This window comes from Megascapheus bottae, chromosome 17 (genome assembly GCF_031878675.1).
Source record: "Megascapheus bottae isolate mThoBot1 chromosome 17, mThoBot2.hap1, whole genome shotgun sequence".
NCBI lineage: Eukaryota > Metazoa > Chordata > Mammalia > Rodentia > Geomyidae > Megascapheus > Megascapheus bottae.
Window position 1 is genome coordinate 31,221,505 of NC_143525.1, and position 21,104 is coordinate 31,242,608.

Genomic DNA, 21,104 nt, shown 5'->3' on the forward strand with positions numbered 1-21,104 from the left:
GCCTCAGCACCACTTCCAGCTTTTTTCTATGTATGTGGTACCGAGGAATCTAACCTGGGTCTTCATGCATGCTAGGCAAGCACTTTAACCACTAGGCCAAACTCCTGGCCCCCACCTCTGGCTTTTTGATGGATAATTGTAGACCAGAGTCTCATGGACTTTGTTGCCCAGGATTTGCTTCACACTGCAAAACCTTGTTCTCAACCTTACAAATAGGATTACAGGTGTGAGCCATCGGCGTCTATCTTAAACTGGACTCTTTGCAAGGGCTCTCAAGGGGATCGTTACCAAAACCAGGCTAGAAACACTGCAATCATTTTTCCTAAGTGACCCTTGCACACATAATTTTTGTTGTTGTTATTGGTGGTGGTTGTGGGACTTGGTCTCTGGGCTGGGGTGTTGTCCTTGAGCTCTTCAGCTCAAGGTTACTGCTCTACCCCCTTGAGTAGTACTTCCGGTTTTCTGGTGGTTAATTGGAGATAAGAGTCTCACTTCTTTAGTGCCCAGGCTGGCTTTGAACTTTGATCCTTAGATCTCAGCCTCCTGAGAATCTAGGATTACAGGAGTGTGCCATTGCACCCAGCTTATACATAACTTAAGTACTTACTGTCTTGTCACTGTGTAGTGTGCTTGTTGTTTGGTGCTTAGGGATGGATGGCAGAGACTCTCATATGCCAGGGATACATTCTACCATTGAAGCTTCACCTTCAGCCCATGGAAACCATTTAATAAAACACCCTGACTATGTTACTCTTCTGTGAAACCCTTGTAAGGCCCAAGATTTCTTTATAGCCCTCTGTGCTATCACACTGTAGAACAATGTAGCTTATTGACGGGTCAAAGCTCTTTATCTTATCCTGATAGTTTCTCAATTACCAGTAACTTTTTTTTGGACAGTCCTAGAGCTTGAACTTAGGGCCTGGGTTCTCTTTTGCTCAAAGATAACACTTTACCACTTGGCCATAGCTCCACTTCTTGCCTTTTGGCAGTTTATTGTAGGTTAAGAGTTTGGTAGAATTTCCTGCCTGGAGTAGTTTTAAACTCTGGTCCTCAGATCTTAGTCTCCTGAGTCGCTATGATTATAAGTATGAGATATTAGCTTCTGGCTAGTACTGGAGGAGGGTTTTTTTTTTTTTTTTTTTTTTTTTGGCAGTCCTGTGCCTTAAACTCAGGGTCTGAGCACTTGTCCTTGGGTTTTCTCCTGGCTAGAGCTCCACCACTTGAGCCACAACACCACCTCTGGCTTTTTTCTATGTATATGGTACTGAGGAATTGAACCCGGGTCTTCCTGCATGCAGTGCAAGCAAGCACTCTACCACCTTGCCACATTCCCAGCCCTAGTACTAGAGTTTTTTGTTTTTTAAATTTAAGTGATTAATTTTGCCAGCCACAGAGCTTGAACTCAGGGCTGAGCACTGTCTTTGACTTTTTCCTCAAGACTAACGCTCTACCACTTGAGCCAGAGCACCACTTCGAGTTTTTTTATGTATGTGGTACCCAGGAATCAAACCCAGGTCTTTGTGCATGCTAGGCAAGCACTCTACCACTAGGTCAAACTCCCCACCCCAGTACTGGAGTTTTGAACTCCTCAGGGTTTGTTTCTGGCCTCATTGCTAAGGATTGTGAGGAATGGGTACTGCTATAGACCTTGAGCCACACCTTCAGGCCTGCTATTTGCTAGATATTTGGGAGGTAGCATCTGAAAGCCTTTTTTGCTTGAGCTGACCTCAAAACTCTATTTTTTAAATTTCAGTCTCCTTTTCTGTGGCTTCTAATGCTGAAAGTAAATATTGTATTTTGAAATAAATCACAAATTGCAGCAGATTTCAAGTGTGTTTCACTCCCAATTGAAATGTAAAGTGAGGGTTTTCTGGATCATATTTTAGGAAGCTCAAATTTTCTCTATTTAAAAATATTCAAGCCTGGCCGGGAGTTTGGCCTAGTGGTTAAAGTGCTTGCCTAGCATGCATGAAGACCCGGGTTCGATTCCGAGGTACCACATACACAGAAAAAAGCCGGAAGTGGTGCTGAGACTCAAGTGGTAAAGCTCTAGCCTTGAGAAAGTCCAAGGACAGTGCTCAGGCCCTGAGCTCAAGCCCAGGACTGGCAAAAAAAAACAACAAAAAAAAAATATTCAAGCCTGGGGCTGTGGCTCATGCCTATAATCCTAGCTACTCAGGAGGCTGAGATCTGAGGATCACAGTTCAAAGCCAACCTGGGCATGAAAGTCCCCGAGACTCTTATCTCCAATTAACGACTAGATAACCAGAAGTGGTGTTGTGGCTCAAGGGGTAGGGTATTAGACTTGATCAGGATAGTGCCCAAGCCCAGAGCTCAAGCCCCACGACCGACAAAAAAAAAAAAAATTCAAACACCTGTCTGTGATTCAGTGGTATCCTTATCAATATTACCTTTGAAGTTGGGAAACATATCTTCCACTTAGACACTAAAGTATAGCAAAATACATGAACTTTTTGGTGGTATGTTTTTCTTAACTCCCTTGAATTTTTTTTTTCCCCCAATCCTGGGGCTTGAAGTCGGGGTCTGAGCACTGTCCCTAGAGCTCTGCCACTTGAGACACTGCGCCACTTACAGCTTTTTCTATGTATGTGGTACTAAGGAATTGAACCCAGTCTTTTTGCATGCTAAACAAGCACTCTGCCACTAGGCCAGACTCTGGCCCCTTCCTTTTTTTTTTTTTTTTAGTTTTTATTTTTGCGAATTACGGGATTTGGAAATTTATTTTGAAGTACTTTAACACACTTTGGATGTTATGCATTAGAGGGAAGCATATGGAGCCATAGGCCCTAGTAGTAGTTAAGAATGAGAAAAATGACCAGGTAGCTCATTGAATCCCAGCTAGTCAAGATTGTAGTTCATAGCCAGTTGGGACAGGAAAGCACAAACTCTTTTTTTTTTTTTATTGTAATTAGTAAAAGGGTTACATGATATTTGCCAGATAGAAGGAAAGCACAAACTCTTATCTAATTAATCACCAAAAAGCTGGAAGTGGAGGTGTGGCTCAAGAGCCAAACCAAAGTTTAAGGATAGTGCCCAGTCCCTAGTTTAAGCCTCAGGACCAGGACACATATACTTGCACACATGCACTAAGAATAATCAAAGATTAGCTTTGTGACATAGGATCTCAAATTCCAGGGTAGACTAGTCTACATAGTAAAAGCGGTCTCCCAAAAATAGAAGAAAAAAAAGAAGACAAAAGCAAATGTTTATTAATTAGCTGGAGTAGTTTTGGTTTCAATGTTATAAGGTCTAGGCTATTATAAAACATTAAATCATAAACTTTTTTTGTTTCATTTAGCTTGTCTGCTCATCTGCAGCTTACATTTACTGGTTTCTTCCACAAAAATGGTATGTACTTAATTAAAAGATTTTGATTTCATTTTGTTCATTTTTATTTGGTGATTTTTACTGCATGTGTGAGTGTGTGTGTATTGGATAATGGAACTCTTGGTATCTTAGACTAAGCAGCTACTTCGCCTTTAAGCTACACCCCTTAGCTTTTTGATGATTTTGAAAAGCAAGGTATAGAAGTTAATTTAAAAAAAAAACCAAAAACTTTAATTCCCTTACAAGTAGGATATATGAGAAATCTCAATATGATCATCCTGCATAAACATTTTGAATTGATGTTACATTTAAATAACATTTAAAATAACACGTGACTGGTGCTCATTGCTCATTCCTGTAATCCTAGGTACTCAAAAGGTTGTATTGGTGTTTGAAGTCAGTCCAGGCAGGAGAGTCTCTTAGAATCTTACCAGTTACTTCCAAAAAGCTGGAAGTGCTGGGCATTAGGGGCTCATGCCTGTAATTCCAGCTAATCAGGAGGCTGAGATCCTCAGATCTTGGTTCAGAGCCAGTCCCAACTGGAAGGTCTGTGTGAGTTATCTCTAATTAACCACCAGAAAATTGCAAGTTCCACTGGGGCTCAAGTGATAGAGTGCTAGTCTTGTGGGAAAATGTTCAGAGACAGTGCCCAGGCTCTTAGTTCAAGTCCCACAACTGACAAAAACACGAAAACGGGCTGGGAAGGAAGGTGGCTTAGTGGTATAGTATTTGCCTCATATGTATGAAGCTCTGGGTTTGATTCCTCAATACTAGATAAACAGTAGAAAAAGTCAGAAGTAGCACTGTGGCTCAAGTGGTAGAGTACTAGCCTTGAGCACCAAGGCTGAGACAGTACCCAGGATCTGAGTGAGAGCCCCAGGAATGACCAAAAAAACAAAACTGGAAGTAGAGTTTGTTTTGCAAGTGATATGAGTGGACTAGTTAAGGGATAACACTAAGCTCTGAATTCAGTTCCCAATACTGTCATACAAAATAAAACAACTGAGATATTCAGTATTATCAATGAGATGTTACCAGTAAGTATATCAGTCTCAAGCCATGGAATTTTACTTTATTAACAGTTCAATGACTGATGGGGAAAGTTACAGTTTGCAGAGTAAATAAAATGTCCATCTTAAATTTGTGTATATGTCTTAATTATCAGGGAACAATTTACTCAGGAGGCTGAGATCTGAGGACCGCAGTTCAAAGCCAAGCCAAGTTGGGGCACTAAGGAATGTGAGATTCTTTTTTTTTTTGCCAGCCCTGGGCTTGAGCTCAGGGCCTGAGCACTGTCCTTGGACTTTCTCAAGGCTAGAGCTCTACCACTTGAGCCTCAGCACCACTTCCGGCTTTTTTCTATGTATGTGGTACCGAGGAATCGAACCCGGGTCTTCATGCATGCTAGGCAAGCACTTTAACCACTAGGCCAAACTCCCGGCCCCTCAGGGAACAATTTAAAACTTTTCCTAGTGACATGTCAAGTTGGTCCACATTCAGGAAGAAACAAAGTTTAGAGTGGGGTCGGGCGGGGAAAATCATGATAGAATAGATAACTTTTTTTTTTTTTTTTTTTTGCCAGTCCTGAGCCTTGTACTCAGGGCTTGAGCACTGTCCTCCAGCTTTCCTCATGGCTGGCGCCCTACCACTTGAGCCACAGCACCACTTCTGGCTTTTTTTTTTTTTTTTTTTTTTTTTGTGGGTCTCAGGTCCTTTTGTGCCCACGCTGGCTTTGAACTTTGATCCTCAGATCTCAGCTTCCTGAGTAGTTAGGATTACAGGCGTGAGCCACTCTTCCAGGCCATCATTTGCCTATTATAATTTCAGTTGCCCTTTGTTTTCAGGGATTTATAAGACATAGTAATTATTATTGAAATTATATCTTTGTGAAGAAGTCTTTTTTTTTTCTGTCTGCATGACAAAATGGAAAGTTTTCCCTTTTATGTTACTAAAGTGAATGGGGAAATAAACTGTTCATAGTTCTGTTTCCTGAAAGAGATTATCCATCACAATTAGTAGAAATTAAGAAATTAGCAGTCCCCCTCCCAACTTCCCTGGAATGTTGTTGTACCCTTAATTCACAGTGCCACTTCCAGTTTTCTATTGGTTAATTGGCCATGGGTCTCACAGGCTTTAGTGTTTCTGCTGGCTTTGAACCGTGATATTCAAATCTCAGGCTCCTAAGTAGCTAGGATTACAGGTGAGAGCCACTGTGCCTGGCTTGGAATGTTTTAAAGGAATCAGGAGAGAAAACTAATAGCAAGATCTCTAAATTCAGATTTTTTAATTCTTTTGAAATGAAACCCTTTTCCTTCCTCCCCCCTCTCCCCCCTATTTTCCCCTTCCCTCCCTCCATCCCTTCCTCCCTTTCTTCCCTCCTTCCTCCCCTTTCCATCCTCCCTTCCCTTCCCCTTCCCCTAATCCATCCATCCATCCTTCCTTCCTTCCTTCCTTCCTTCCTTCCTTCCTTCCCCCTCTCTCTCTCTCTCTCTCTCTCTCTCTCTCTCTCTCTCTCTCTTTTTCTCTCTTTTTCTCTCTTTCTCTCTCTTTCTCTCTCTCTCACCTTTTCTCTTTCTTGTTCTGGGGCTTGAATTCATGGCCTGGGTGGGTGTTGTCCATGAGCTTTTTTTCCTCAAGGCTAGCACTCTCCCATTTGAGCCATGGCTCCACTTCTGAATTTTTGCTGGCAAGGAGGAAGAGATAAGAGTCTCACAGACTTCCTGCCTGGGCTGGCTTCTAATAGCAGTCCTCAGGTTTCAGCTTCTTGAGTAGCAGGATTATATGCATGAGCTGTTGGAGTCTGGATTGATTTTTTTTTTTTTTTTTTTTTTTTTTGGCCAGTCCCGGGGTTTGAACTCAGGGCCTGAGCACTCTCCTTGGGCTTTCTCAAGGCTAGAGCTCTACCTCTTGAGCCACAGCACCACTTCTGGTTTTCTAGGGGTTAATTAGAGATAAGAGTCTCAGGTTCTTTAGTGCCTGGGCTGGCTTTGAACCATGATCCTCAGATCTCAGCCTCCTGAGTAGGTAGGATTACAGGTATGAGCCACCATACCCATCTCTTGATTATCATTTTTGAGTAGGGAAAAAAAATTTTATTAAAACCTCAAACCAAACTTAGTTTTCTTTTCAGTATATATTGATAAAATTGTTTGGTAGCTTTGAACTTTTAATTCCTGTGGGATTTTAAAGACAAGCTATAATACTCTGCAGAATTTGCTAATGTAGCAAATAGAGGCTTATATTGATATTTTCTAGTGTATTTCAAAAGAAGGGAAAAAAACTAAACTTAGTGTGATTGTTCCTATAGAAGTATTTTATTCCTGATTCTTGTCAAGGAACTCATAACTGTATTTGAGAAAGTTGCAAATAGTTTATTATCCTATGAGGTAGATAGTCATGGTCTCCTTATTGCGTGTCTTCTTTTAAAATCATCTTTCACTATATATAAGTACATAAATACACATGTACATATATACACGTGTACATATATACACACGTACACATGTACATATATACATATGTACACGTATACATACATATATATGTATATACATACATTTTTGGGGGGCCAGTCCTGGGCTTGAGTTCAGGGTCTGAGCACTGTCCTTGGACTTTCTCAAGGCTAGAGCTCTACCACCTGAGTCACAGCACCACTTCCGGCTTTTTTCTATGTGTGTGGTACCAATGAATTGAACCTGGGTCTTCGTGCATGCTAGGCAAGCACTCGTACCGCTGGGCCACACTCCCAGCCCCACTTTTTTTTTTTTAAAGACACTTTTGTTTTTTTAAATTTAAAACATATCTTGGGGCCTACTGGTAGAGTTCTTGCCTAGCATGCACAAATACCACATACATGGAAAAAGGCTGGAAAATGATGCTGAGGCTCACGTAGGAGAGCTCTAGCCTTGAGAAAGTCTAAGGGCAGTGCTCAGGCCCTGAGCTCAAGCCTAGGACTGGCAAAAAACAAAGAAACATAAAAACATTTTTTGGACCATGCCACTGGTATTATTGTAGGCCTCTCCTGCACTCAAGTCTCTTTCTCCTGCTCTCCTTTGACTTTGCCCAGGACTTGTCTCGTCTGTTGTTTTTCATATGTGTAAGAGCAAATAACAAAACAAAATGGACCACTACCCCTAGAATAAATCTGTGTGGCAGTTTTTACTTTTTTACTGCTCATTTTAATATCACAAGTGTCTTTTAAACTAGATTTTAAAGTCTTGAATTTCTATTTAGATAAGCCATCACAAAACTCAGAAAACGAACAAAATTCTGTTACCCTAGAAGTCCTGCTTGTGAAAGTTTGCCATAAAAAAAGAAAGGTAATGTATACAATGATACTTTTTCATTAAGTGAAATAGTATATGTATGTGTGTTTGGATAGGGTTTCTCCACCAAGGTCTGGCTAGAACTAGTGATCTTCCTACCTTCTTAGCCTCAAGGGCTGGGATTACAGGGAGGTAATACCTGGAGAAGTAGAATGAGTTTTTAACATTGAACATATTCGTGCAAATATTGTATATTTTAATCTAGGGCTTGAACTCAGGGCCTGGATGTTCTTTCTGAGCTATTTTGCTCAAAGCTGGCCCTTTACCATTTAAGCTACAGCTCTGTTTCCAGCTATGTTGCTGCCTGATTTAGTGATCAGAATCTCAAGAGAATTTCTTGACTGGTCTTGCTTTGAATTATAATCCTCAGAGCTCAGCCTCCTAAATGGCTAGGATTGCAGATGTGAGTCATTAGCTTAGTGCTTGGCTCACATATTTTATTTTAAGTCCTTTTTTTCCTTACTGGTTAGCTCCATTTTTGAACTAGTGCCTAGAGCATGTGTCCTTGCTTCTCCAGTGCTCTCCTACTATATAGCCATACTTTCAGCCCTGCTGTTGGTAACTGTTTTGAAGATAGAATCTTTAAGACTTTTCTGCGTATGCTGGCTTTAAACCAGAACTCTAGATCTTAGCTTCCTAGGTAGTTAGTGTTACAGGAAGGAGCCAGTTTAAGAACAGTTTTGAAACTTTAAAAAGTAAAGAAATATATTGATGGCTGAATTGTAATCCTTTAACTTCTTTTGTCAGTATTCCATTTGCTTATACTTATCCAGTTGGAGTCAGGGATAAACCTGGGTCTTATGTCTTAAATTGGGTTAATTCACTATTATGTCCAAATATTGGCCAATCATTAAAATCTTAGTCAAGACCAGGAGTTTGGCCTAGTGGTAGAGTGCTTGCCTAGCATGCATGAAGACCTGGGTTCGATTCCTTGGTACCACATATTTAGAAAAAGCCAGAAGTGGTACTGAGGCTCAAGTGGTAGAGTTCTAGCCTTGAGAAAAATCCAAGGACAGTGCTCAGGCCCTGAGCTTAAGCCCAGAACTGGCAAAAAAAAAAAAAAAAAAAAAAAAATCTTAGTCAAGGATTTAAGAGTTTTTCCAAAAGGGTTATATCTTATAACTCTTTCAAAGAAATATAGGGTTTTTTAAAGCATTATCTGTCATTAATTAATACACTGCTTTAATTTGTTTATATTTTTAGAAAATGAAATCATTTTATAATGTTTACATTTCCTAGGAAACTTATCACCAAAGTCAATTTTTATGTTTAATAGCCTCAAGTAACTCTGTCTTGTGAGAAGACTAGGTTCTGGCCTGGAAAGGGTATTGTTTGCTGCTCTGCTTCCAAGATTACATTAAGATCCTAAAGGAAATGAAAGCTGCCAGAGTATACATAACTAGACTAAGGTTGTTAAGGGAATTGTACACCTGTAAACTTAGCTTACTTAGAAGGCTTAGATCTGACAATAGCCTAGTGGTAGTACTTGCCTAACATGCATGAAGCCCTGGATACGATTCCTCAGTACCACATAATCAGAACAGAGCCCAGACCCTGAGTTCAAGCTCCAGAACCCCCCCCGCCCCCCAATTCCAGCCTACAGGCTGAAATCTAAGGATCACAGTTCCAAGCCAGCTTGGGCAAAAAAAGTCCATGCTAAGCTCTTATCTCCAATTAATCCCCAGAAAACCAGAAGTGGATCTGTGGCAGTGTGGTAGAGTATCAGCCTTGAGGGACAACACTCAGTCCCTGAATTCAAGCCCCATCACTTCCAAAAAAATAAAATAAATTGCAAAAGATAGGTGGAGCATTTTATGCCTATACTCAGGAGGTAGAGGGAAGAGAATTAGGAGTGTAAGCTAGATTCTTGGTTTTTTTGTGATAGTGAAACCTTATCTCAACTGGAAAAATTCAATGAAGTTATATAAAATGTCTGTTTAAAAGTTATTAAACTTTTAGCCATGTGTGGTGGCGCATGCCTGTAATCCTAGCTACTCAGGAGGCTAAGATCTGAGGAACAAGGTTCAAAGCCAGTCCGGGCACAAAAGGGCCTGAGACTCTCCAGTTAACCTCTAGAAAATGGGAAGTGGGGCTTGACTCAAGGGCAGGGTGGTAGCCTTGAGCTGAAGAGCTCAGGGACAGCACCTAGGCTGAGTTCAAGCCCCGTGACCCACAAATAAATAAATAAAATAAAGTTTTAATTGTTATTTATTATTAAAATTATTGTTGAATTGTCTCAGCCTAACTGGTTTTGTGATGCAAACCAGTTTTTATCATAAATATTCCTAGCTGATTGCTGGTGACTTACCCTTATAATCATAGCTACTCAGGAGGCTGAGATCTGAGGATTACAGTTCAAAGCCCACCTAGGCAGGAAAGTGTGCTTGAGTCTCCTATTTCTAGTTAATCACAGAAAAAGTTGGAAATGGTCTTGTGGCTCAAGTGGTAGAGTGCTAGCTTTGAGCAAAAGTTGTTCAGGAATAGTACTCATGCCCAGAGTTCAAACCCCAGGACAGGCAAAAGAAATTAAAAAAAGAAAAGAGAAAAAAAATATCTATATTTGCTGGACAACAGTGGCTTACATATGTCTGTAATCCTAGCTATTCAGGAAGCTAATATCTGATGATTGAAGCTCAAAGCCAGCTCACACTGGAAAGTCCATGAGAGTTATCTCCAATTAACCACCTAAAAACCACAAGCGGAACTGTGGCTTAAGGTGGTAGAGTGCTAGCCTTGAGCACAAAATCTCAGGGATAGCACCCAGGCTCTGAGTTCAAGCCTGATAACCATTACATATACATACACCTGATAGTTGGAGATGGAACTTGGCTCAAGTGGTAGATTATTAAGCAGGGGCTTATGATACCCAATTTTTTTTTTCTAATTAATGGTCTCATTAGTAGGTTTAAATAGAACATTTGAAGTAATATTTATATGATCTGAGTTTAAACATTTTATGCATAAATATCTAAAAACATGTTTTGTCTATTGTTTAAGATTGGTGATGCTAGATAATGAACCTCAGGCCGCCTCCTGCAGGCTATGCCAGTGCTCCACTAGTGACCTATGTCACCAGCCCCTATTTTTTTTTTCTAACTCAAAACATCCAGATGAGTATTAGATAAATTTTGGATTTTATCATTTATTTTATATTATAAAAATCTTCAATTGCAGCCATGCACTGTGGCTCAAGCCTGTAATCCTAGCTATTTAGGAGGCTGAGATCTGAGGATCAAAGTTCAAAGCCAGCCCGGGCACTAAAGAACAAAGAGACTCATCTCCAGTTAATCACTGAAAAAGGGGAAGTGGTGCTGTGGGGTAGGGTGGTAACCTTGAGCTGAAGAGCTCAGACCCAGAGGTTAAGCCCCAAGACTAACCAAAAAAACCTTCAATTGCATTAATGTTTGGTATGTGATTCCATTTTCATTTTTGTTTCAAGTTTTCAGATTTACTACTTTACATACCATTTGGGCATCGTCTTTCTTTCTTCCTTTCTTTTCCTTCCTTCCTTCCTTCCTTCCTTCCTCCCTCCCTCCCTCCCTCCCTCCCTCCCTCTCTCTCTCTCTCTCTTTCTTTCTTTCCTTTTTTTTGGCAGTCTTGGGGCTTGAACTCAGGGCCTGAGCACTGTCTTTGGGCTTTCTCAAGGCTTAGTGCTCTACCACTTGAGCAACAATAGTACCATTTCTGGCTTTTTCTATGTATGTGCATACTAGGCAAGTACTCTACCACTAGGCCAAACTCCCTGACCCATGTTTCTTACAGTTGTGATTACAAGTTTTATTGCAACTCTTGACATTGCTTATGTATAAATGTAATTTAATAATCTTTACCTTTGCAGGATGTAAGTTGTCCAATAAGGCAAGTTCCCACAGGTAAAAAGCAGGTGCCTTTGAATCCCGACCTCAATCAAACAAAACCTGGAAATTTTCCGTCCCTTGCAGTTTCCAGTAATGAATTTGAACCTAGTAACAGCCATATGGTGAAGTCTTACTCATTACTATTTAGAGTGACTCGTCCAGGAAGAAGAGAATTTAATGGAATGATTAATGGAGAAACCAATGAAAATATTGGTAATTTTTATTTCACTAATTTAGTAGACTTTAATATGTGAGATTAAAATGGTCAGTGGAAATGATTGAAAAATATTTCTCTTTGAGTTATTTTGGAACCATATCTTTTCCAAAGTTGAAACAATACATATTATTTTTGTGATCTTAATCTTCCAGCTATTCTTGATTAATACTAATGCTGGCTGGTAGTTTAATTTTTGAGGACTTGCAGGCATGGCTTAAGTGATAGAGCACCAGAAAGTTGTGATGCACTGTGTTCAACCCACCCTAATAAAAAATTATTTTTTTTCAAATTCCAACTTTTTTTTAATATATTTTTTATTGTAATTAATAGAAGGGTTACATGGTATTTGCCAGATAAATGGTGCCTTATTTCCCACACATTGATACCCTTTCACATGTCGTGGTCCCCATTTCCTTTCCCCCCTCCCCCACCCCTCATCTTGTTTTCCCCCGTTTCCTATCCAATTTCAGATAACCAAATACAATTATATCCGATATATCGGGTAACAAAGTGAGATAGTGTAACAATATGAGATAACCAAGGGACAGTAAAAAAGAAAAAAAAATTTCTGTGTAAAAATGCATTAATTTCTGCATTTTTTTTCCTTTTGTGACAATCAGAGTCTCACATTCCTGCTTGGCTTTTTGTCTCAAGGGTGGTGCTCTACCACTTACCCTATATCACTTCCAGTTTTTGCTGGTTGACTGGAGTTGAGTCTCTCAAATTTGTTTGCTCAGACTGGCTTTGAGCCTCTCCCCTCAGATCACAGCCTTCTGATTTATCTTGTTAACAGGCATAAGCCACTGGTGCCCAGCTACAATTTGTCTTGGATAGTAGGTTGGGATCATATTATATTACTTGGACCTGCTTTGAACTCCAGGCTCGAGTGATCTCCTGAATGCTGGAAATACAGATTTTTAATGTGCCCAGTTTCCAACATTTTGTCATGAGAAATTTACAATCTCAAGATCAAGAATAGTGTAATATACACTTGCATACTCATCTCTTAGATCAGAATTGTGTTTTTTTTTTGTTGTTGGTCATGGGACTTGAACTCTGGGCCTGGGCGCTCAAGGCTACTGCCCTACACCTTGAGACACAGCACCACTTTCAGGTTTTCTAGTGGTTAATTGGACATAAGAGTCTCATTAGATTTTACTGATCAGTCCTTGGGTGGCTTTGAATAGCGATCTCAGATCTTACCGTCCTGAGTACTAGGATTACAGGTGTGAGCCACTATGCCCGCTTTGTTTTTTTGTTTTGAGATGCCTGGGCTGGTCTCAATCCTGTCACAGCATCTGTAGTGCTGAAGCTGTTTGGGCATACCACCATGTCCAGTTTGATCATGATTAATTTGTTATAGTTATCCATATGTTGCTACTTGTATATTGTTTGTTTTTGAAAATTTTTAAATTTCAACTTTGAGATAATCATTCACCTAACAATTGCTGAGAATACAAAGAGAATGGAAACAGCCAATACTATTTTCCAAAGGCTCACAAACAGAAGGGGGCTGGCGTTGAGGAGGCTTGAGTTTTAGCTCAGTGGAAGAGCACTTGCTTACAAAGTACAAGGCCTTGATGACTTCAGTCCTTAGTACCACCAAAAAAACAAACAAAAAATCTGGAGTAGGGAGAATGACAAGCACAATATTGTTGCATATGGAAAATTTACTCCAGAAGCACCTCTGAAGAAATTATATTTGAGTCTTTTAGTATCTTTTGAAAGTTCTTGAGATGTTGATTTAACAAATGTCATTCCATACAAATTAGAATTTGCAAAGGTATGGAGTTAGTATGGATATCAGAATGTAAGGGCCAGCTGAGCTTGTTTGTTGGTATATTCTTATAATCCAAGTACCCAGAGTTAGAGCAAGATTAGAATTCAAGTGTAACTTGCATGTTGCATAAACATAGGGTAAAAGTAAAACATACATTTGTGATAAAAAGCCAAAAATAGCCTCCTGTAATCCAGCCACTCAGGAGGCTGAGATCTGAAGATACTGGTGTTTGACCAGACAGGGGAAGGAATGTCTATGAGACACTTCTAATAAAATACCAAAAAGCTGGAAACAGAGCTGTACCTTACGTAGAACACAAGTTTTCAGCTAAAAAGCTTCAGAGACAGTGCTTGGGCTGTGATTTTATGCTCCAGTACTTAAAACAAAATGAAACAAAATTTGAATAAGTTTGATATATATATATATATATATGTACATACACACACACACATTGCAGCTTTAATGTAATTTGTACTTGACTTTGTATAAAGTAGCATACAAAATGTTAAGACATTATAAAAATTTTATAATATATTTTTATTTGAATATTTGATTTATGAGAACTCTGTTTATTGAATTCAGATGTCAATGAAGAACTTCCAGCCAGAAGAAAACGAAATCGAGAAGATGGGGAAAAGACGTTTGTTGCACAAATGACAGTATTTGATAAAAACAGGTAATAATGGGCCACTAAGGGGTTCCATAATGTTTTAGAAATGTTACTGTTTTAAAACACAACATAATGTTGCCTTTGCTTCTCTGACATTCTTAGGAATAGAAAAACAAATTTGCATTTGATGAATCTTTAACGTAACAGAAATTAGTGAGCAGCAGCACAGTCTTGGAATGACTGAGCTAAAAAAATTATTTGATAGCCTATAATCCTAGCTACTCAGGAGGCTGAGATGTGAGGATCTCAGTTCAAAGACAGCCTGGACATGGGATTATGTGAGACTCCTATCTCCAGGTAAGCCACCAGAAAACCCAAAATGGTTGTACCCTTGAGCTAAAGAGCTCAAGGACAACATCCAGGTCCAGAGTTCAAGCCCCACAACTAACCCCCACCCCCAAAAAAAAATGATTTGGCAGGTCCTTCTTACAACCAGGGAATGGCTCTTGCTGTGAAGTAAAATAGGGAATAGATGGATATCATTTGTTTGAAGGGGCTAGTGTTTGCAGACTTAAATGAAATAGGTCCTAGGTAAATGTTAGAGACGTGTGTTTATTAAAGTTAAGGAAGAACATGGGTGACTGTGTCCTTTTGACATGGAGTGGAGGGTGGAGGAAGTAACCAGGGACCTTTAGTGATCTACACAGTGTATTTTGGAATGAAACCTCTAGGAAACAAGTGATAATTTTTTGTAATTAAAGAATTTGTTAACATTGATTTTTACATCATATTTCGAATGACAGGTTTAACAAACGAGTGTCCAAGAAGGGAATCTCTATATACACTTAGTTTTTAGAACAAAATAAAAATTAGGCTAAGGGTTTGTATATCATAGATACATATTAATTTGTGAAATAAAGCATTATGTCTATAGACATTATTTTATTTTATTTTTTTACATTCCCAGGGCTTGAACTCAGGGTCTCAGCATTGTCCCTGATATTTCTTTTCTTTTTTTTTGCCAGTCCTGGGCTTGGGTTCAAGGCCTGAGCACTGTCCTTGGACTTTCTCAAGGCTAGCACTCTACCACTTGAGCCTCAGCACCACTTCCGGCTTTTTTCTATGTATGTGGTACCGAGGAATCGAACCCAGGTCTTCGTGCATGCTAGGCAAGCACTCTACCACTAGGCCAAACTCCCGGCCCTGTCCCTGATATTTCTCAAGGCTAGTGCTCAACCACTTGAGTCATAGCACCATTTCTGGCTTTTTCTGTATATGTGATACTGGGGATTCAAACCCAGGGCATACTAGGCAAGCATTCTACCACTATGCCAAACTTCTTTTTTTTTTCCCTGTGTGTCATGGGGTTTGAACTCAGCCTGGACGATGTCCCTGAGCTCTTCAGCTCAAGGCTGGGGCCTACCCTTGAGTCAAGCCCCAATTTCCATTTTCTAGAGGTTAATTGAAGATAAGACTTTTGTGCCTAGCCCGGCTTTGAACCTTGGTCCTCAGATCTCAGCCTCCTGAGTAGTTAGGATTACAGGTGTGAGCCACCACGCCCGGACAAACTTCATGCATTTTTTTTTTCTTTTTTGCTGTTTTTTTTTTTTTTTAACTTTTTTTTTTTTTTTCTTTTCTTTTTTGGCACTGGAGATTGAACCCAGGATGTTGCACTTGCTAGGCAAGCTCTTTGCCACCGAGCTACATCCTACTTCTCTTTTTCTTTTTTTAAAACAGCATTTAAGAGTGAAACCTGTAGCATACCATGATTTTTTTTTTTTTTTTTTTTTTTTTTGCCTGTCCTGGGCTTGGAAGTCAGGGCCTGGGCACTGTCCCTGAGCTTCTTGTTGCTCAAGAATAGCACTTGAGTCACAGCACCACTTCTGGCGTTTTCTGTGTGTGTAATACAAAGGAATTGATCCTAGGGCTTCCTGCACTGGAGACAAGCACTTAAGTCACATTCCTAGCCCACATGCCATAATTTCTTACATTGCTAAGATTGCTGATAGTTAACATAGTTCAGTGTCAGTTAATCACATGCAAGAAAGAGTGAAGAATAGTTGGGCTGTTTCTTCTATTTTAACTTTTTTTTTTTTTTCCAGTCCTGGGGCTTGAACTCAGGGTCTGAGCACTGTCCCTGGACTTTCTCAAGGCTAGAGCTCTACCACTTAAGCCATAACACCACTTCCAGCTTTTTCTATGTATATGGTACTGAGGAAAAGAACCCGGGACTTCATGCATGCTAGGCAAGCATTCTTACCACTAGGCCAAACTCCCGGCCTGTTTCTTCTATTTTAGACATCTAAGTTCAATGTTCAGGACCACACACCCAAAACAGTTATTACATGTTAAGGCAAAGAAAGGTATAGACTATTAATAAGAAAACAAAGGTAATTAATAACATTCCATTGCTTGTATTTTCTTAGAATATACCATGTATTGTCACTTGATGTTAGTAATAGTAGAAACCAATCTAGTGTATTTTTAACATAATTAAATTTGAATACAGATCAAAGCCTTAGGTAGAAAATAGGAACATAAATTACTAGAAAATAGTGGTTTTGTATGAGATCTGAGGATCGGAATTCAAAGCCAGCCCCAGCGGGGTAGTTCATAAAGACTCTTCTCAACAATAAACTATTTAGGAAACACTAGAAGTGGTGCTGTGCTTCCAGTGGTAGACTCCTAGCCTAGAGCACAGAGAGGCCTAGAGACGGAGCCATAGCCTTGGTTTCAAGCCCGAAGACTGCACTACTTTTGGTTTTCTGGTGGTTACACAGACTTCCCTGCTCAAGCTGGCAGAATAGCCTCCTAAGTAGCTAGAATTACAGATGCAAGCCAGAGCCTGGCTTAGGTTTCATGTTTTAAATGTTAAATTCCAAAAGTATAAAAAGTATAATTTATTAAATAGTCACATACCATTCATCTAGATTCATGTGTTCAAAATTTGCCTAATTGTCTTGCTTTTTGTGTTGGACCATATGAAGTTTGTTTTATTCCTCATTATTTACTTAAGTTTCAATATGTATCTCCAAAAATACATATATTCCCGCCTAATCACATTTAGAAAAATTTATGTACAATGAATACATTATCAAAAGATCACAGTGATTTCCTTTTTCTTTTGATGGTGCTATATGTTAAGCCTAGGGCCTCGCACATGTTGGCAAGCAGTCGGCCACTGAGCTCTGCTCAGTGATATCCTGTATAGTTTATTTTTCTCCACGGCATTCTGTAGATGGTTATTTTCTTTTATTTTTTATTGTTGAAGTAATGTATAGTGGGGTTACAGTTACATTCACTAGATAGTAGGTGCATTACTTCCCATACCCCTTCTCATGTTTTTGTCCCCATTTCCCTCTCCCACCCCTTCCCAATAGAAGATAATTTTAATTTCCATTCTCTTCAGCTTGGAGTAGTTTCCCAGCCTGTTGGGTTTTTTTGTTTGTTTTGTTTTGTTTTGTTTTGTTTTTGGTTGTTGTTTTGGGCCAGTCCTGGGGCTTGATCTTACGGCCTAGGCACTGTCTTTGGATACTTTCTTTTTCCTCAAGGCTAGTGCTATGCCACTTGAGCCACAGTGCCACTCCTGGCCTTTTCTGTGTATGTTCTGTGGAGGAACTGAACACAGGACTTCAGGTATGCTAGGTGAGTGCTCTACCACTTGAGTCAACAGCACCATTTCTGGCCTTTTCTACTAAAGCAGATCTTTTTGCATGCTAGACATACATTCTATCATTAGGCCAAACTCCCAGCACCCCTGTTTATGTTTTTGGCCCTGTTTATGTTTTAGGCTTTTCTTTGTGGGGGGAGGAGTTAATGGAGCTTAAACTCTGGGCCCCAGTTGTCCCTGAGCTCTTCAGCTCAAGGCTACTACTGCCTTACCCCTTAAGCTACAGCAGTACTTCCTGTTTTCTAGAGGTTAATTGGAGAAAAGAGTCTCACTGTCTTTGGTGCCGGGGCTTCCTTTGAACCGAGATCCTCAGATCTCGGCCTTTTGAGTAGGTGAGGTGGGTAAGCCACTTCCCAGGTGCTGTTTATGTTTTTAACATGTAATCCCATGGAGATACATGAACCCTGCATGAAAACCTTTATTTCAAGTACCTTTCTAAATTTAAGCAATCATGGATGATTATTTCCTTGAGTGAATTATGCCTTTGACAGTTACAAAGTAGCAGTTTCCTATTCTTCCATGTTTATTAGCTGGTTTTATTATTTTTTGGGGGGGGTGTTAATACTGGGATTTAACCTGAGGGCCTTATGCTCTTTCTTGCTTCATTTTTTCCCTCAAGAATAGCACTTTGCCACTTGAGCCATTACTCCATCTTAGAGCTTTTTTTTCTAGTCAATTGATGATAAGTCTCTTAGTTTCTGTCTGGGCAGGCTTTGGACTATAATCCTAAGATTTGAGCATATAAGAATGTTAATAATAGGTATGGTGAGACATACCTGTAATCCCAGCTACTGGTTGGGTTGAAGCAAGAAGATTGTTTGGGGTCATGAATTGGGGTAGTATAGCAAGCCTTCCATGAATTTGAAAAAATTATAGGGCTAGGAGTTTGGCCTAGTGGTAGAGTGCTCACCTAGCATGCACGAAGACCTGGGTTCAATTTCTCGGTACCACATACATAGAAAAAGCTGGACGTGGTGCTGTGGCTCATGTGGTAGAGCTCTAGCCTTGAGAAAGCCCAAGGACAGTGTCAGGCCCTGGGTTCAAGCCCCAGGAATAGCAAAAAAAATAAAAATATTATGAGTCACAGGGGTTCATGTAACTTAAAAAAGATCAAAGAGAAAATAGATGAACAGAGGATACCAAAAACATTTTTTTTTAAAAGACAATTCATGTGACTCTTAAACAATTAAAGAGATAAGACATCTGATTTGAAAGTACACTGAGATGTCATTTTTTCACTTATCAGATTGACAGATCAAAAAACTTGCTAAGGCACTGTTCATGAGGCTGTGGGGGAAAAGGCCTCAAACATTACAGGTAGGAAAGTGCATTGGATTGTAGATATCAAATGTACAGCTGAATGGGATAGTATGTAGCCATATACATGGTGTATAATATATATTTGAGGGAAGCTCCTTTTTACAACTAGAAATACAATATTGAGTTACTTATTCAAATAGATAAGTAAAAGTAGCCTTTCATAATAGAAAGTTGGACAACTTTGCTGATACACTGGAAATACTAAACTCACGAAATTACAAAACTACTGAAAGCTGAAAATAATTGTACGTAAAGAGTATGATTTTAGTGGCAGACTGTCTGGACTCACTTGTGTATCTGGTCACATTGTGTGATTTTCCTTTTTTTAATTTTTATTATTGGTGGTGTGCAGAGGGATTACAGTACATACATAAGGTAGTAAGTGCATTTCTTCTCAAACATTACCAAATTGTGTGATCTTAAGGCAAGTTATTTCATGTTTCAGTGCTCAGTTTCTTCTGAAAATGGAGCCAGTTGTGGGGAAGATGAAATGTGCCCTATAGGCTTTAATATAATGCCTGGCACTTGGTAAGCACCCAATAAAAACTAGTTCTTAGCTGGGCGTGGTGGCTCACGCCTATAATTCTAGCCTACTCTGAAGGCTGAGATCTCTGAATCAAAGTTCAAAGCCAGCCTTGGCATTAAAGAACATGAGACTGTTCTCTCCAATTAATCCCTAGAAAATTCGAAGTAGGGCTATGGCTCAAGGGTAGGACCTAGCCTTGAGCTGAAGAGCTCTGGGACAGCACCCAGACCCAGAGTTCAAGCCCCATTGTGGTGGTGGGGGGAGTAGGGGATGACAAACTAGATCTTGTCATCCAATAGCATTAATCTTAAGATAGTATAGCTGTTGAGCAAAGTAGAAGTATGAGTAGAGTAGTACTGGTAACTAGTTTTTAAAGATACAGAAAAACCATACATGTTAGGTGCTTGTGGCTCATTCCTCTAATCCTAGCTACTAGCTATTCAAGGGGCTGAGATCTGAGAATCAGGTTCAAAATCAGCCCAGGTAGAAAAATCCTGTGAGACTCTAATTAACCAGTCCAAAACTGGAAGTGGAGCTGTGGCTCATCTGTTAAAACACTAGCCTTGAGCACAAAGAGGCTCAGGGACAGCACCCATGCCCTGAGTCCAAGGCCACCCCCTCCCTCCACTAAAGAAAATTTAAGCAATGATTCAACACACTTAACTGATGATTTAGTTTCTACACGTATGCATGAATACTTATACAATACATACACATATAGAATATAATGTGAATAAAGTTATTTGATTCATTCAGTATTTCACTTATTTGTCCTTGAAGTATTGAGCGCCTATATGTGCCAGGTGACCTCCAGTTCCTATAGTTAGGTTTGCCATTCTAATTAATTAGTTTACTGGGCACATATAAAAATAAAGAATTCTAGGTCAAACATTTATAGTAAAAAATCACACTTTTTTTAGGGGTTTACTAATGTAGCTATCATAACATTGACACACTTTGCAGGGAGGAGGGCAGTTCCTGGGTGTCAAATCCAAGGCTTTGCATGTGCCAGCCAGGCGCTCTCTCACTGCACTGCATATCCAGACCCTATTATTGTATTAGGAATATAAATCCTTCATATATGCTTTTTTAAATGTTTAAAGTTGTATCTGAGCAGCTACAGTAATGAAAAATTATCTAGTTAGGTAATAATTAGTGCACATCATTAAAATTGTTCTTGTCAGGAGGACTAGAGGTACATTTTCAATTTATAAAAGCTAGTTTATAAATTTTCTGAATGTTTTTTAGTATAAATCTAAAGATGTAGAGTTTGTGTGCTTGCAGTAATACCCAGGTTACTTTAAAGTGTATATGTTTGTCTAACAGGCGCTTACAGCTTTTAGATGGGGAATATGAAGTAGCCATGCAGGAAATGGAAGAATGTCCAATAAGCAAGAAAAGAGCAACATGGGAGACTATTCTTGATGGGAAGGTATGGACCATTTAGAAAG

General features: G+C 39.6%; 1 protein-coding gene across 1 annotated transcript in view; it reads left to right on the forward strand.

Annotated features, from left to right (window-relative positions):
- Suz12 (SUZ12 polycomb repressive complex 2 subunit) overlaps positions 1-21,104 on the forward strand; it is a 42,505-nt gene that overhangs the window by 9,938 nt on the left and 11,463 nt on the right. Inside the window, exons 5-9 of the mRNA XM_090350644.1 lie at positions 3,320-3,369; positions 7,582-7,667; positions 11,512-11,743; positions 14,110-14,203; positions 20,980-21,085. Coding sequence (XP_090206770.1) covers positions 3,320-3,369; positions 7,582-7,667; positions 11,512-11,743; positions 14,110-14,203; positions 20,980-21,085 — 568 coding nt within the window. The remainder of the gene's footprint in view (positions 1-3,319; positions 3,370-7,581; positions 7,668-11,511; positions 11,744-14,109; positions 14,204-20,979; positions 21,086-21,104) is intronic.